The following is a 16,273-nucleotide window of genomic DNA, read 5'->3' as shown; positions in this document are numbered from 1 at the left end:
TGGTAATGAACCAACCATCATGGCTTATTTGTCAAGCAACTGCTTTCTGTTCATTGCTTGTCTGAAAGGAACTATATTGAATATCTTTCACTGAATTATTCCATCTAGCCTTGTTAGCTATATCTAGCTTGCAAGCAGTCACTTGGCCAATTCGGATTTAAATGTTAGCTACTCTGAAAGCTATTTCAGTGCCAGAACTGGGTGTTGACTGAAACCTGAAGCTCTATGAGCCAACAGAACTCCTTTCTGGAATGAAAGTCCCTTTCTGTTGACTTCTGTTGTGGTTTTTTTGTTTTGTTTTTAAATCTTTGCACCAAATGTTCTCTACTCATTGGATTATTGGATTAGAGCTACCTGGGCTGCTCATTAATGCTATCAGTTTTTAAATTAAACAGGGACGAGAGCGTCCAGAAAATTGAGTAGGCACAAAAAAAAAAAAAAAAAAAAGGAAACAAAAAGACACATAGACACAAAACAATCAACACAAGTATTATTTTAGAGGTCAGCTTAGTTAACTGCCTAGATGTGGGGAAATATTTGCAAACCTAAAGGACAGGAGATTTGCTTTTTTTTTTTTTTTTGAGGATAATGTAAATGAACTTACCGCAAGGCATTGTGGGAATCTGAGAAGCCATCAGCATCCGTGTCTTTTACTATTGTCCAGTCAAAGACTAATCCTGCCAATGTGCTGAAGGTGTTTCCTATGAAACAACGAAGTAAATTAAAACAAAAACAAGTAACAACCCGTAAAGTCTTCCTGGAACACAAGCTTTTTTTCCCTAGGAATTTTACCTTACCCCTAAGAGAACTACCAGTATCTAACTACAAAAATCACAATCTAGTTTGCTTTACTGACCTGTGCAAACTCAGTATCATTCTGTCAACCACTTGTCTGTCAAGCTTGCAATGCCATATATCACTTCATCTTCCAAAAATAAAACTGAATACACACATCTCATCTTCAAGATGGGTCTTGCAGTGTCAGCTGGGACAAATAAATCCCAGTATTTACTATGTTTTAAACTACATTTTCAATCGTGTTCTTCCCTTTGACATTCAGGTTTACATAAAACTAAGAATCAAAGCAAATTTATTCTCAAATTCTTATGCTTTAATGTTAATTACATCTTTAAGATGCAAGAATATTTTAAGACAGGACAACACAATTTACAGCCTATGTTCTCTTTCCAACTTGTACACAACTTATTGCAAATATCTGAGTCTCAAATAAATAGGACTACAAACAAAAAACTCAAAATGCACATAGCAATATAATTAAAATTGATTGGTACTGTGTTATTTAACACACAGTCAAGTCTAGCTTTCTTTAATGATACATGCATTAGCTTTGCAAAGCTGTACTACACTTTTTTTTCTTGCTCCAATTGAAAATAAAGCGGGCCAGCGGAGCACAAAGCAAGTTACGGCACCATGGAGAAGCGATGCCTGGACACAGCCAATGCTGCAGCAAAGTGGTACCACAAGCACAAACGCTTCCTTACAGACTTGGACTTGCCATTCATTGCGCCTGGATGCCGTGGCTCCTGTTGGGGTCCCCCACTACAAAGGCAAACTCAGGTTGTCAGAGACAACCTGTGGTGGGCATTCCCCAGGTGATGCAGGGTCCTACTCCTTCAAGACAGGACCAGTGATCTCCACAGCATGGATGGCAGCTGCAAGCCACAGGTTAACCCTGCCAGAGGCAGCACCAGGGAGGCAGACAGGTAACACAACACTTGCCATGGGTGCCAAGTGCGTCCCTACCCCTCTGCAGCATCACAAGGGTGCCAAACAGGCCGCCCTGGCCAGCCAGCACATCACCCTCGCAGGCTCTTCAAAGGGCGCTGCTGGCTGAGACCTGTGCTCTGAAAATAATTCAGCCTTTATACAACTACTGATGTAAAAAAGCTTTCCTATGTCATCAGGTTACAGAGACAGCGAGTGCAGATTCGAGACTTGTCGGAGAGGCAGGAGCTGCTGGGTCTCCTTGAGTTAAAGTCACAGAAGACCAAGTACACCTTGGATGAAGGGAAAATCACTGATGACCCACCCAAAATCCATTTGCTCTCAAGAGTTATGGGTAGATCTCTCTAACTGGGGACTGTACATGTGGAGGGTTTTTATTTTTCCTGAAGAGTTACGGAGGGAATTGCCACCTGATGTTCAACTATTACTACAGGGGAAAAAGAAGAGGAACAGAGAAAAAAAGGAAAAAAAAGAAAAAGGTGGTCACTACTGTCAAAGCTGCAGTTAGGTAAGGTACTCTAGAAGCAAATAAGAAAGAATTGGGATGAGGGGGAAAAAAATTCACAACACTGTAGATTTCCAGATGCCTCACAGATGGCATTACAAGCACTTTTAGTGAACTAACTTGTATTCCTAACATCCTCAAAGCCCTGTAAGAATAACAAGGAGAAACAATTGAGACTTTCAGATATCCATAGACAAAAGCCCTACTGACCTTTAGTGGTGGTATCACAGGGCTCTTAGAACAAGTTGAATATCAAACAACTACAATTATTTTGTATCATCTCTCCAGAAGACTGACTATACTTCAGATCCCCAACTGCCCCCAGCAATTCTTTCACAAAGACTATGCCAGACTACTTTAATCAGTTTTACAAAGATTATGCTTGCAAAGCATTCTAGTTACGTAGCAGTAACTTCACATTTTAATTCAATTTCAGTTCCCTTTATATCACTGTCCTATGATAAATTTGCTTGTCATTCCCAGACTGAAAAAATATCCACAATAATTTTAGCAGACTATCTTATGCTTTTGGAAGATGTCTTGAAATACTTAAAAAAAAAAAAAAAAAAAAAAAAAAAAAAAAAAAAAAAAGCTACATTGGTAGAGAAAATGTTTTTTTCACATTAAAACAGTGTTATAGTCAACTAAAAGCAACATTTTTTTCCTACTCCAGAAAATCCCTTTGACCTGATTTTTTACAGCTAGTTCATCATACAGAATTGGGGCAAGTACAACACAAAGATTTTAAATGTAAAACAAAAAAATATATATAATTTTTACAAGTTTACTATGACATACAATCAAAATGTAATTTGCAGAAAGTCAGAAAACTAGGAAACATTCCAATCTCCCTAAAGTATGAGCTCCATGCACTGTTACAATAGCCAGGCAATACAAAGCTGCAGTTCTTCAAACACGGCTGTAAATTTCAGGACAATCATCATTTTGTTAGGCTTCTGTTTCAACAAGCTGAAGGTCTGTCATATGAGTGTACTTATGGCATGACAAACTCTGTTCAAGTTAAGGGATTTCTACCCTTTCTAAATACCTAAAAGGATTACTAGAAGGTTTGGGGTTTTTTAAGTTCCCATAAATAAAATGGTTTATTCACATGAATTAAATTACTCTTGCTTATGAAAGTCTTTCTAGATGTGGAGATGTGACAGTACCACTGAAGAAACTGAATAGAAGAGCTCAAATTTATTCTGACAATTCTTCAAACTTATTTAGATCTTAAAATGAAATCACCAGTCTCTCTCTTATTTAACTCTTCTCTAGTTAATTCATAATAAAATAACTTCAGCAAAGCTCAACAGGTAAAAAAAAAATTATGACTTTTATGTATGTCTTTTTATAAGTAGAAAATATTTATTAAAAAAAAAAAAAAAAAGAAAAAAAGAAAAATTGGAAAATATGTATAGAAGAGTAAGGAACAAAACTATTCCTGAAGGTATATCAGCACTCACAGGAGTGGAAGCATCAATATCAATAAAATGATCTAATGCATACCAGACGCAATAATCTGGCAATATAAGATGCAATGATCACCATTTGTCCCTAACACATCACAGTTGGTACATAACTTCTTAACCCAGGTTGCATAGTACACAGACTAATACAACGTACTCAGTCTCTGTGTGGTGTGCAAGTTCTCAGCAAAACTGGTGGATTTTAGTGGATTTTTCCAGATTTTCATAGAACTGAATAAACATTTTATTTTGAGTTTTTCCTATTTCTTAAGTATAAAAACAAAAAACCAAACAAACAAAAAAAACACACACCTTGAATTCAGAAGCACAGGCACCCAAGTTACTTGGATAGAATCATAGAATCATAGAATATCCTGAGTTGGAAGGGACCCTTAAGGATCATCAAGTCCAACTCTCGACACCGCACAGGTCTACCCAAAAGTTCAGACCATGTGCCTAAGTGCACAGTCCAATCTCTTAAATTCAGACAGGCTCGGTGCAGTGACCACTTCCCTGGGGAGCCTGTTCCAGTGTGCAACCACCCTCTCTGTGAAGAACCCCCTCCTGACGTCCAGCCTAAATTTCCCCTGCCTCAGCTTAACCCCGTTCCCGCGGGTCCTGTCACTAGTGTTAATGGAGAAAAGGTCTCCTGCCTCTTGACAACCCCTTACGAGGAAGTTGTAGACTGCGATGAGGTCTCCCCTCAGCCTCCTCTTCTCCAGGCTGAACAGGCCCAGTGACCTCAGCCGTTCCTCGTACGTCTTCCCCTCCAGGCCTTTCACCATCTTCGTAGCCCTCCTCTGGACACTTTCCAACAGTTTCATGTCCTTTTTATACTGTGGTGCCCAGAACTGCACACAGTACTCGAGGTGAGGCCGCACCAGCGCAGAGTAGAGCGGGACAATCACCTCCCTTGACCTACTAGCGATGCCGTTCTTGATGCACCCCAGGATACGATTGGCCCTCCTGGCTGCCAGGGCACACTGCTGGCTCATATTCAACTTGCTGTCTATCACGACCCCCAGATCCCTCTCTTCTAGGCTGCTCTCCAGCGTCTCATCGCCCAGTCTGTATGTGCAGCCAGGGTTTCCCCGTCCCAGGTGCAGGACCCGGCACTTGCTCTTATTGAACTTCATGCGGTTGGTGATCGCCCAGCTCTCCAACCTGTCCAGATCCCTCTGCAAGGCCTTTACGCCCTCATTTGAGTCCACAACTCCTCCAAGTTTGGTGTCATCAGCAAACTTGCTCAAAATACCCTCTATTCCTACATCCAGATCATTTATAAAAATATTGAAAAGTACCGGCCCTAAAATGGAGCCTTGAGGGACCCCACTGGTGACCGCCCGCCAGCCTGACGTAGCTCCATTTACCATAACCCTTTGGGCCCTGCCCGTTAGCCAATTGCTCACCCATCGTATGATGTTTTTATTTAGCTGTATGGTGGACATTTTGTCCAGTAGGATCCTATGGGAAACCGTGTCAAAAGCCTTGCTGAAGTCCAAAAAAGGAACTGACTTTCAAAGCTTTCAAATGTATTCCAATCCCCTAAGTTTATGTTGGGATGTTTAGTCCTAAGGCTTTTAACAAACATTTTGTTTCAATCATTTAGATTAAAAGTTCACCCTGGGGTTTAAACCACTGCTTGTGTCCAAACTTCAAAGTTGGATGGCTTCCAAGGCAAATTTGTCCACTGAGTATTCTTGAGAGGTTGTCAAAATACCAAACCAAGAATCTGGTCTTACATGTAGCGTAAGAAAACAAAATCACTTTTCATTATTAACATTATTGTCATACATAACCTGATACTTGTGGTTTTACAATTACATAAACATACAATGGGCTCATTAACTATTCAAAATGAACAATTCAAGCTTTTATAGCTGTTTTCCATATCATTTCCTTTCCACTAGCTGTCCTAAAAATCGTTTAGTTCATGTGAGTGTTCACATGTGCATAAAAATTGATTGTTGAAACAAAGCACGAAATTCTTACCAGAACCGTAGTTCCTTCTGATGCAAGAGACAATATCAAAAGCAGAAGCTTTATGCTCCTACAGATTTGATCCATATGTGCTGGATATGGATTAAATCTAAACTATACCTCCCAATAAGAAGTGCTTCTATAATAATCAAAAATATTGATCCAACCAACAGGTGGTTGGTCCTTAATATCATCTCTGAATATCCTGTTGTATTCTTGACTAGACTCAAAACGTCCCTTCACAAAATTCATTAGAACATCTCAGCTCAAAAGGAAAAAAAAAAAAAAAAGACTTCATATTCCTCAGTCTAGTTAAATCCTGACATGACATTTCATCAGAACAAGTGTTGCATCTTCTTCCACTACATTCTTGCTCCTGACCTGAAGGTAGGATTGCTAATAGCTGATATCTTCATTGTAATGATTTTAAAACCTGATTTTTAAAATACTCTTAGCACCAGAGTTAGTTGTCCTGGGCAAGTAAGGAAAAAAGACAATAAAAAGATATTAGAAATCAAGCAGCATTTGATTTTCCTATTCAGGTAGTTGGGTATGTAGGTTTTATACCTAAAGGAAAACAATAGCTCACTGAATGCATTATCCAGAGAACTCCCTTTGAATTGCTCTGCTTGGCTTAACATTCAAATTGTATTGCAAATAAAACCAGAGCACATACCAAACAATGAAGAGTTTCAGTACAAGTAAATTGCTTACCTTCAGAATCCAAAGCTTGAATTTTTAGCTTCAGTGGTGAATCCTCAAGATAAAGTTCTCTTGTTGTGGACACAATTTGGATGCCATGAATTATATCAACTATAGCATCACAACGAAGAACTTGTCCAGTCGCTTGAAGAGATGTTAAAAAGAGCACATGAATCAGCAGCACTGGAAGTGCTCAGCATCCAAACAATAGCACTAGCAAGACAAAATTCACCCCAAATTTAAGCTGATGACACAAGACACTGACATTGAAGGAAGTGAAGGTCATGACCTTGACTAAGAAACTCTCGGTCAAGTGGTAACTGTGGCCAAACAAGCAAGAAAAGTAGTTCCCTTCCTCACAGTTCCCTTCCTCACTGAGCTTCAGAATAAATCTTAAAAAAAAAAAGTGATTTCCAACTACGCTAACAGTGACAGACACTTTAAGTGCATATTAAGAGTTTGTACAGCACAACTGTCAGACACAGCTTGTGTCCTAGAGAACTTAATGACTGCTACCCAGAGACCATAAAACCCTATATCCTGCTTGATTTAGTGACTGCACTATATTTACTCAGCCATCTGCTTTTGCATACCTGTCACTGTGTGAACTAACCAGCGACATTGTATGATAGACACAAAGGCAATTTCCAGCTTTCTAAAGGCCAAAGTATTTTCAGCCTCCACAATCACTGTCTTTTCTTTTCTCTTTCTTTTTTTTTAATAAATAAATAAATAAATAAATAAAAAATTACCTGCTTCTCTAGATGCTTCATCAATACTGATTCCAGGCCTTTAAGAAACAGAACTTTAAAAACCAGCCTATGGAAAGTGCAACATGATTGTGCATCTGAATGGACACTTGTTGTTTCATGCACTTTTAAATCTCTACTTTGTTTCTAGATGATGCCAGGATGCCCAAAAACAAGCATGATGTGCTTACAAAAGTTAGAACTTACTTATATCTTCAGCAAAGATGATGCTTGTCAGACGTGTGGGCTGCGAGGACCGTGCCTGGACAACAGCCTTCCGCGAACACTGGAGCTCGCCCTGGTCTGCTGGCTCTATGCTTGCAACCTCTGGCCTGGTGGAGGACCTACAAGATTATGTAGTTGCTTTAGCAGGAGTTAAACTGCTGCTAGAGAGAAGTCAAAGGGCTGGTTTAAAAACCATCTAAATAATTTACATTAGATGTCCTACATAGTAAGAATTTGACTTTCACCGGAGATGGAGTGCAACAGCTCATCAGGGGCTTCAGCAGAAGCGAGCCTGGGTTAGAAAAGGGGGAAAAGCACAAACCAGAGGTCCACCAGAGCCCAGACAGACAGAAGCACATTTCCCTCTACTGTGGCAACTTCACCGCTAAATGCAATTCAGCCTAAGAGCCATCTCCAGCTATTTCCAGAGTTACGAAACCTCTGGCCTGGCTATTTATTAGCTTAGTAGGTGTGGAACAACGAGCAAACCCACACGCACACAGGACTGAAGCAGAAGGTAAAACAGTTGTAGCTAACAGCCCTAAAAAAAGTTCCATTCACTACTTGTCACTGGCGTCCAGGTGTTTGAGATGGCCTTCTGGGAAAAAGGGGGGCGGGGGGCTCCTGATGGCAGAACATCACAATTACACACGCTTGCTGTGCCTGAACAAGTGAGAAAACTATTTTAATTAAGAAATTAAAAAGTATTGATTTACTCTGTTTAGTTAAAATATGTGATGCTGTAAAACATCCAAAGTCGTATCTTTGGTGAAATTTAAGCACATACGGAAGGAATTTTGACCTAAAATTGATGCATCTATTGCTTAATGCTCTGACTTGTATGGCTTTTCTGAAGATAACTGCTCCAGAAATTAACTCAAGGAAAGCTCACACGAAGCCCAGCTCTTACTTCGGGGTGAGGGGAGGAATTAAAGTAAATATTAGAAAACCAAGCTTCTTGAAATTAAATTTGAGTGTACCAATGTACAGCTGAGGCCAGTATTCAAAGCAGCTGTGACCACAGCTGTCACCAGGAGGCCACCCCCGTGCCCCAGGAGCAGGGCAGATCCCATCTGTTGGTGCCGCCCCTGCAGGAGCTGCCACAGGGACACAGGTCACAGAAATGCCACCCATCAGGAGCATCGTGGTGCCTGGCAGCCATCACTGCTGCTCCTTTGAAGGGCTACAACAGTGGAAGCACGCCCCGAGGACAAAGCCAGCCAGGAGCTGTTCTCCCAGCTGACTGCAGCAGCTCTGATGAAGCCATCCAGTTATCTGACAGATGCAATCTAAACCATTTACCAGGATCCCACCCAGTAAAGGTGGTAGAGCTGCCTTGATTCAGGCTTTTCTTTGGAGGAGGTTCAAAACCACCTACCTGGGAGCTACGGGAAACAGCCTTTAAGTTGGCAGGGGGCTGGCGGGGGGTGTCGAGCCAGCAGCAGCAGCAGCTTGTAGGCCCTTCTCAGCAGGCACCAGCTGTACCCACTGCTGTTACTGGCAGAGTCAGCCAGAACAACCCATGGAAGACAAGTTTCTTGTTGACTGAAAATGTTCCCATTTCAAAAAAAAATAAGGTATCACAACACGCTCAGTTTTCTTGGAGTTAACAATTGCAGTCTAGGAACTTGGCTTGCAATCCCTGCAGTAAGGTAAAACCAGGGTCTGCAGGTCTAAGTAACGAAAAGCACGACTTGGTCTTCGAGCCCAGTCAAGCCAAACACTACCACCCCATTTTGTTCCAGGCAGTCACTAAGACAGGAAGAGAGCATTTCTTACAGCCCAAGCAAATCAGCTGGGGCCACCTCTCTGCTTCCCTGCGTGCGGGGCTGGATCGTACCGCACCGCACCCGTCCATACAGCAAGGCCCCAGGCGGGTGATCCAAGGGCACAGCGTAGTCAGAGCATTTTTAATTGTGCACGCTAATGGAGCCGCACAGGTTCATTAGGCACTGCGGAGCATTATCATATTTTTATCTTGGGCAAGATCCATTACTCCAATGAATTATTAATTCATCCCATTGGTGTGCTTCCAACGTTTTGCAAGAAACGTTTTGTCACAGAAAGACAAGTTTTAAAGGGTTTTGTAACAACAGCAGCAATTGCTCACCTAGAAATTTCAAAATATTTCATCTGATCAAGGGAATGACAACCCGCAGCAGGAAGCAATGGACAATTTAAACCCCAATCAAAAGCTTAAACCTTAAAATTGTTTGTTCTATTCTAGTTACTTAAAAGCAACGCACACAAACATGAGCATTTTTATACCAGTTACGTTGTTCCTAAAATAATGACTTTCTGTATTATTAGTACATTTGAATTTCCTACGCAGTGATTAATTAAAGAATGACCAATTAGTTATTTTCCTGTTATTCTGTGGCTACCTAGGCAAGCATGAAGCAGCTTCCCAACATTTAGCAAGTTTCTTTAAACAACATGGGTATTCACAAGCATGCCAGTTTTTTTTTTGTACTTGGTTTGTAGGCTTTTTAAGCTGAGGGTGCAGATCTCCCTTCATAAGCAGGCAGGCTTTTTTTTTTAAACAAGCATATATGTATGGGATTGGCTTTTATTATTATTTAGTTCTTCATGTTGTTGAATAATCTCTGCTACGAGATTTATTAACTAACTTGATATTTTTCTTTTCTGTACTCTGAAATTGTGTTTAGTACGCAACAGGGGTTTCACCGTGTTTTGTGGTTGTTCTTTTAATACATCATCATGTAACGCAGCACACAGCCACTACAGTAAGCACCAACAGCACTGTTGTGAAACTAAACCTAATTACGGGATATTTTTCAGATTAGAAAAAGGCAGGAACAAAGAAAAACTAGAAGTTTGTACGAAATTTTAGCTGTAAACTTACACATGCTCCAATTATAAAGCCAATTCTAAGCTTTTACAGCCGGCTATGGGTTAACTCTCAGTTGACACTGGAGTGATTAGATACTATTTGGGCTACATGGTAGCGGTAGAATATCAGCTGATTTTATAACTCTTTTTTCCCTAATACAAATACATTTTTAATTTTATTACCAATAGGATGTCTGTTTATCTTAGGCAACTGCCTGAACTTGTTACGTGAAGCGGGGCCTGTTGTGATTTATTTCATGAAATGGTCTGTGCAATGGTCTTTCTGTCTTTCTTTCTTTCTTTAAACACTGTAACCTATTTGATGACCCCTCGATACCACTCAGCAACATTAAAAAAAACACACATTCTGTTTTCAAACAATGTCTAATTCAGGGCCAAATACGCAAAGGGTGCGGCATAAATCAAAAAGGCTGCGTATTGCAGTGGCATTACTCTGCTGTCATACATGAAGGGATCACTACCGTGCTCTAGATGGACAAGAAACTTCTGCTTTAAAATGACAGCAAAGACAGCAGTTTGCATCATCTCCCACTTACAGCAGGTCTTCAGCAACACGTCAGTGTGTGATAGTGAAAGCTAAGCTTGTCAGAGGTCAAAATTAGATCCTGAGAAGCAAGCAACGGGAAGCATTTCTGGCACTAGCTCTCAATCCCATACCAGCGTCTAGAAGAAAGAGCAGGGCAGGGGAAGAGGAGCTAGAAAGAAGAGCGAGGTGGTGGAGAGGGGGGGCTAAGAGAAGCCCCAGTATTTATTTCCTTCTGGATAAAATCCGACTTGCAGAGGAATTGACAAAACTTGCAATAAAGACAGCCAGCCCTCTTGCTGATTTCAGTTTCATTCATGAGTTTTCCTCCCTTGGACACAGAACTGCATGCCAAGGTTATAATTTACAGATATACCTGGCCCTATTCCTGTACTTTTCATGGACTGTTCTGCAATATCACCTTGAAGGAATACTTCAAGGAGTATATTTAATTTGTTTATCATCTGGTTAAAAATTCGGCAAATATTTTTCCTTAGATGTAGCAATACTCTGCTAATTTTTATTTCTTCATCACATAGCATTGCTTCTTCAGATCTTCAGACTAAAAGCAACTGTCTATATGAGCAAAAATCCACCTCTGCAGAGAGAGATGCACCACAACTGTCAGTTGATCGAGTATTTTAGGATTACATAGGCAGATGTGTCACCAGAGAGAAAGTGGATAGTAAAGGTTTTCAGGAGTTTGGTAAGACTGGGTTGGGGAATACAGCTCGTGCCTTACTGCTAGTCGCTCCCAGGGCTACCGCTGTTGGCATACAGAAATGAACACACAAGAGGCAGAGCAGCACACAGGCAACTGTAGTCGTATGATAAAAAGTAGATTCCCAGAGAAGCAAGGATGGGAACTGAATCCATTCCAAAAGCAGCACAGAGGGAGCCTGGCAGAGTTCCCTCAAATCTTAAGGATTTTCAACTACCCAGCGGGAGATTATCTCTGTTGTTCACTCAGTCCTCTCCCAGGATGTCTCACGTTGTAATAGGAAAACAAAAAGCGGAAAAAAAAAAAAAAATCCTCAATCTGGTTCTTCTTTAAAGGCACATGGAAACATCACACACCACAAAACGAACCAAGGATGAAGCACTTGTGAGATTTTGTAATGGTGATCAACTGACATGCCTGCTAGCTTCAGGGGAAGCAGATTAAGCCAGCAGTGATAGTTTTTGCAGTCCAGCCCAGCTGCAACTTGCATGCTTTGTCAAGCCAACAGGTGGCCGAAGGCGTTTCGCTGTAAGTGCTTCTCTCTGTCCCTTGCCTAGCTGCCTGAAGGAAAGCAGCAGGCTGCGCTGCCCCGCTGCTACTCAGCATCGTGTTTTAAAAACACACAACCACAACTAAAAGAACGCAATAAACAAAGGTCGGTCTGCACAAGTTGTCCTGACATTAGCTTAGCCTGATTTTAAATTAGAAAATAAACTGGAAAATGGCAGTTTAATGCCAAAATACAGATGTCACATTTTTGCATTATTTCAAATAATCCCGTCTGTTTAAACCTCAGTGTATGTAGTCACCCTTAATGCTTAGGCCACTGAGATGAGACCCACGACTGAAGAGAGCAAAAGTCTAAAAAGCATTTCATAGGTGTTCAGCAGCAAAAGCTGCCAAACTAAGAAACAAGAGTCCCTGCTGTGCCCGTCCTCCTTACCAGGCAGGATATGCTCAGATTCAGAAGTTGTTTCCCCAGCAGTAAACCTACGCTGTAGGGTGACACATTTGTTAAGAGAAAAACCACAACTATTTCTTGTGCCTCTTCAGCTCTGGCAGAAGATCTATGCCAGGCACTCACGCCACCCGTTCCAGTTTCAAGCCAACATCCTCAGGAGCCAGCTGCAGGTGATGTGGACAGCAGCAGGACCTGTGTCACTTAGCCAACACAGGTACCTCAGCCTGAGTCTGAGCTCCTGCTGCTGTCTGCAGGAGCTTGAAAACGCATTGGGAAATCAGGCACCTCCTCGAGACAAGGGAGCGTTTTGCTACCTGCTGCCACGGCCCTGAAAGGAGGAAATGCAGCACAGCTGAGAACCAAAGAACGGAGCAAGGCTAGCAGGAGCTAACAATCACAGGAAAACAAGTCACCTCGTAACATGGTAAATGACAGCCAGTACCTCACACTAGGCATTCTTCAGTCAGAATCAGAGAACATGTATTTTTAGGCCTCTGGTAAAACAGGCACCCAGAGAAAAACAACAAAAAAACAGAGTATCAGAGATTAGATTGCCAGCCTCAAAGCCAAGTTACAGACCTTGGTCAGCAACTGTAACATATTTTTTTGGAGTACTGTAAGCCATCATGTATATCCCATGGACTGATAAGACCTATCTACAAACCAGTATCAGAAACACAAGATAAGGAGCTAGCAAATGCCCTTTGCCAGCCAAGTACTGCAACATCAGCACTGCATGTAGGTTTTGGTTTCTCTTGAAGTACCAGAGCAACGAGAAAACTGGAAAGCAACTAAGTCACAACATGTTATAGGCTGATTTTTCAAGAAATTAGGTATGAATTCGGAATGCTTGGGATGACTGATGCAGTTCTTCACAAACTCAAGGGACACCATTTGCAGATAGGTTGTGTGACATGGGTGGTTGGGGCGTAGGAGGCAGCATATAAAGCTGTTACACTACAGCAGCACCTCAGTCCCTTCCTCAGACACAGCCCCAGTCTGATCATTTCCGCTCTGAATTCCTGATTTCAAGTATGCGAGCCCACCCCCCCATCTTACAGACACAGCCACTACTTCTGAAGTCATTACGCTTGCTACTTCTGGACTTGCTCAGTTCAACGGCCTTCTTCCAGTAATAGCTACCGCCAACGACTTTTTCAGGGAGGTACAGGAAACTTGTCAGCCAGTCAATACAGAGCAGCCTGCCCCTCCAAAGTATGGTTCTTCTCAATACCCCACAGTTCAAGGCCTTCAAGGGCATGGATATAGAGGGAACGAGCCACAGATGCAGCCTAACAAAGGTGCTCAGAGCACTGCAGTATTTCTGCTTCTGCTCAACCCTCCCCAGCTACTGCTTCCTCTGCTCATTCTGTAAGCACATGTTGAGTTCTACCACCCACATCCTGCCAGCCCCTGCAAAGCAGAAGTGAAGAAATACACATTTACAACCCCAGTAGAGAAAACAATGGCACACTGTATGAAGTCAGTGTAGTTTCCTTAATTCTCAACTAAAATCAATCTCTGAAGGCATACAGAAGAGAGGATAGAAAAGCGGACTGGAGAGCATCTGCACAAGGGCTGTGACCTGCAGCTGGTACACGGCACCAGTGTGCCATGCTCTGAAGTGCCTACAAACACCCTCAGCGGAGATGTGTGCGGACCAAATCTGGCATTTCCCTGGAGCACATTCCTACCTCTTTTCATCTGTAGGTCCCGGAGATTTACAAACACCTGCAGACTTCTGACAGACAGCATCTGGCACATGCATGAGTGGCTGCAGCCATCCCCCAGCAGGGCACTGGCATAACGGGGACGATGATCTACACCTTGCAGATTTTACTAGCATTTTGACAAGTTTCCTACCCTTCTAGAATGTACCTTACTACACACAGGAAAGTCTTTAAAGGACTCAGTTTTTACAGATTACAGTAAGAAAAGCCTTGTACTTATGAGTTTGTTGCTAAAACAGTCCATAAAATTAAACTACATGACAACATGCAGCTCTATTGAGTAACTTGCTCCCAGTCAACTTTGGCACAGCTCTTCTTACCGCTCTCGTACACGGGAACATCCTCACATGCATAAGTTGCACGAATCAAAGGCCTGTAACTAGCTCAGGGACGAGAAGCATAGGCCCGCCAAAAAAACTCACACAAACAAATAGCCCTAGAAAACCTATTTTAGTAACTGACAGCCACAAAATAACAACTAAAAAGTGTTACCAGCATCTGGCACGTACAGAAGCATCATCCCAAACATCTCCTGACTGCTAGAGCTTTTTCAGGCAGGGACCTGCTGCCAATTACTGATCCAAATTACAGTCCTGGCGCATTAAAGGAAGGGTACGGAGCAGGTAACGTGCACTTAACGTGCAGGCCGTGACACGGTTTCTACACCTGTGCACACAGAGGCGTTTGCCGCCAACCCCGGGTGCATGACCCAACCCAGGTTCGGCTCCCACGTGGGCCTCCCCGCCAGGGCGCTGGGTGCTGTGCTGGAGGCCCCCAGGAGCCAGGGGCACCCAACCTCGCTCTGCCCAGCTGACACAGGGCCTCAGCAGCGGGCTCTCCGCCCCACCTCAGCCTTGCGCTGCAGCCGGGCACCTGCTGCCCCTCAGCCCGGACCCCAGCAGGGTGCCACAGCACTGAGGGCTGCAGGACCGCCGGGGGGGGCACGTACGGGGCTAGCGGGTGTTGAGGGTCCCCTTCGGCCCCATCCTTCACTCGCAGCACCCGTGCAGCGGGCGCGCCGAAAGGGGCCGCCCCCGCCCGGCCGCCCCCCGGGGGGCTCCCTGCCCGCCGCCCCGCACTCACCAGCGGTAGCAGCCCTCGCTGGCCTCCAGCGTGAAGTTGACGTGAGTGCCGCGCGTGAAGGGCAGCAGCACCTTGGGGATGTTGAGCCTGGGGGAGGCGGCGAGGCGCTGGAGGACGAGCGGCAGCAGCAGCAGCAGCATTGGGAGCGGCAGCGCCCGGGGCGCGGGGGGGGCCATGCTCCGCCGCGGGGAGCCGCCGCCGCCGGCGGGGAGCGGGAAAGGGCGGCCGGGAGCCGCGGGCGGAGGGACGTCAGCGCCGGGGCAGGGCCGGGGGCGGAGGGGCCGGGCCGGGCCCCGCGGGGTCGGGTCGGGCCCCTGGGGAAGGGCCGGGCCTGCCCCGGCCGCAGGGAGCCGCGAGGTGAGGGCGCCCCGCACGCGGCTGTGCCGAAGTTTGGGCACGCAGCGAGCCCGGGCTGCCACGGCGCCCTCGGAAAGCGAAAGTGGCCGCCGAGCACCTGGCTGGATTTTCGGGCTCTCGCTGTTGTTAAACGCCCCGATAACGTGAAGTCTTCAGAAATGAAGTCTTTTGCCCTCAGCAAAACAAGCGAACAAAACCAACGCCAAACGAGTGCACATCGAGAGGAAAAACGCCAGCAAAATGACAGGGCAATGGGAAGGTTATTCTGAAGCGCACCACACACAGATGCCCTACAACTGCTGCATATCGTAGTTACACACAATATAAGCTGCATATCGTAAGTTACGATACTGCATATCGTAAGTTACACACAATATAAGCTACACTTTCTATAGCTACTCGACCCGTGCCCCCTGTGCACAGGTGAACACGCCACACGCCATCAAACCGTGCAGGCATTCCGGTTACACGTGGGGAGTCGGGGCTCACGCAGTGCAGCAACCAAAATGTTCTGTGCTGCTGCCCTCATGGACCTTCCAAATCAATTACTGCGATTTAGAGTCTAAAGAGAGAGGTAATAGTAGCACACCTAACAAAAGGACCATTCAGTTAAGGATGAAGCTCTGGCTGGGAATCCTAGAAGCTTAC

At 44.0% G+C, this 16,273-nt stretch overlaps 1 protein-coding gene across 1 annotated transcript in view; it reads right to left on the bottom strand.

The window, feature by feature from the left end:
• Nucleotides 1-15,444, bottom strand: part of NUP210 (nucleoporin 210) — a 65,010-nt gene extending 49,566 nt beyond the window's left edge. The window contains exons 1-4 of the mRNA XM_032194186.1: nt 15,269-15,444; nt 7,359-7,495; nt 6,415-6,546; nt 605-701 (exon numbers count right to left, since the gene is read on the bottom strand). Coding sequence (XP_032050077.1) covers nt 605-701; nt 6,415-6,546; nt 7,359-7,495; nt 15,269-15,444 — 542 coding nt within the window. The remainder of the gene's footprint in view (nt 1-604; nt 702-6,414; nt 6,547-7,358; nt 7,496-15,268) is intronic.
• Between the last annotated feature and the right edge of the window lie 829 nt (nt 15,445-16,273).

This window comes from Aythya fuligula, chromosome 10 (assembly GCF_009819795.1).
Source record: "Aythya fuligula isolate bAytFul2 chromosome 10, bAytFul2.pri, whole genome shotgun sequence".
NCBI classification, from domain to species: domain Eukaryota; kingdom Metazoa; phylum Chordata; class Aves; order Anseriformes; family Anatidae; genus Aythya; species Aythya fuligula.
Note: the sequence above shows the minus strand (reverse complement) of the source record. Positions and strands in the feature narration are given on the sequence as shown.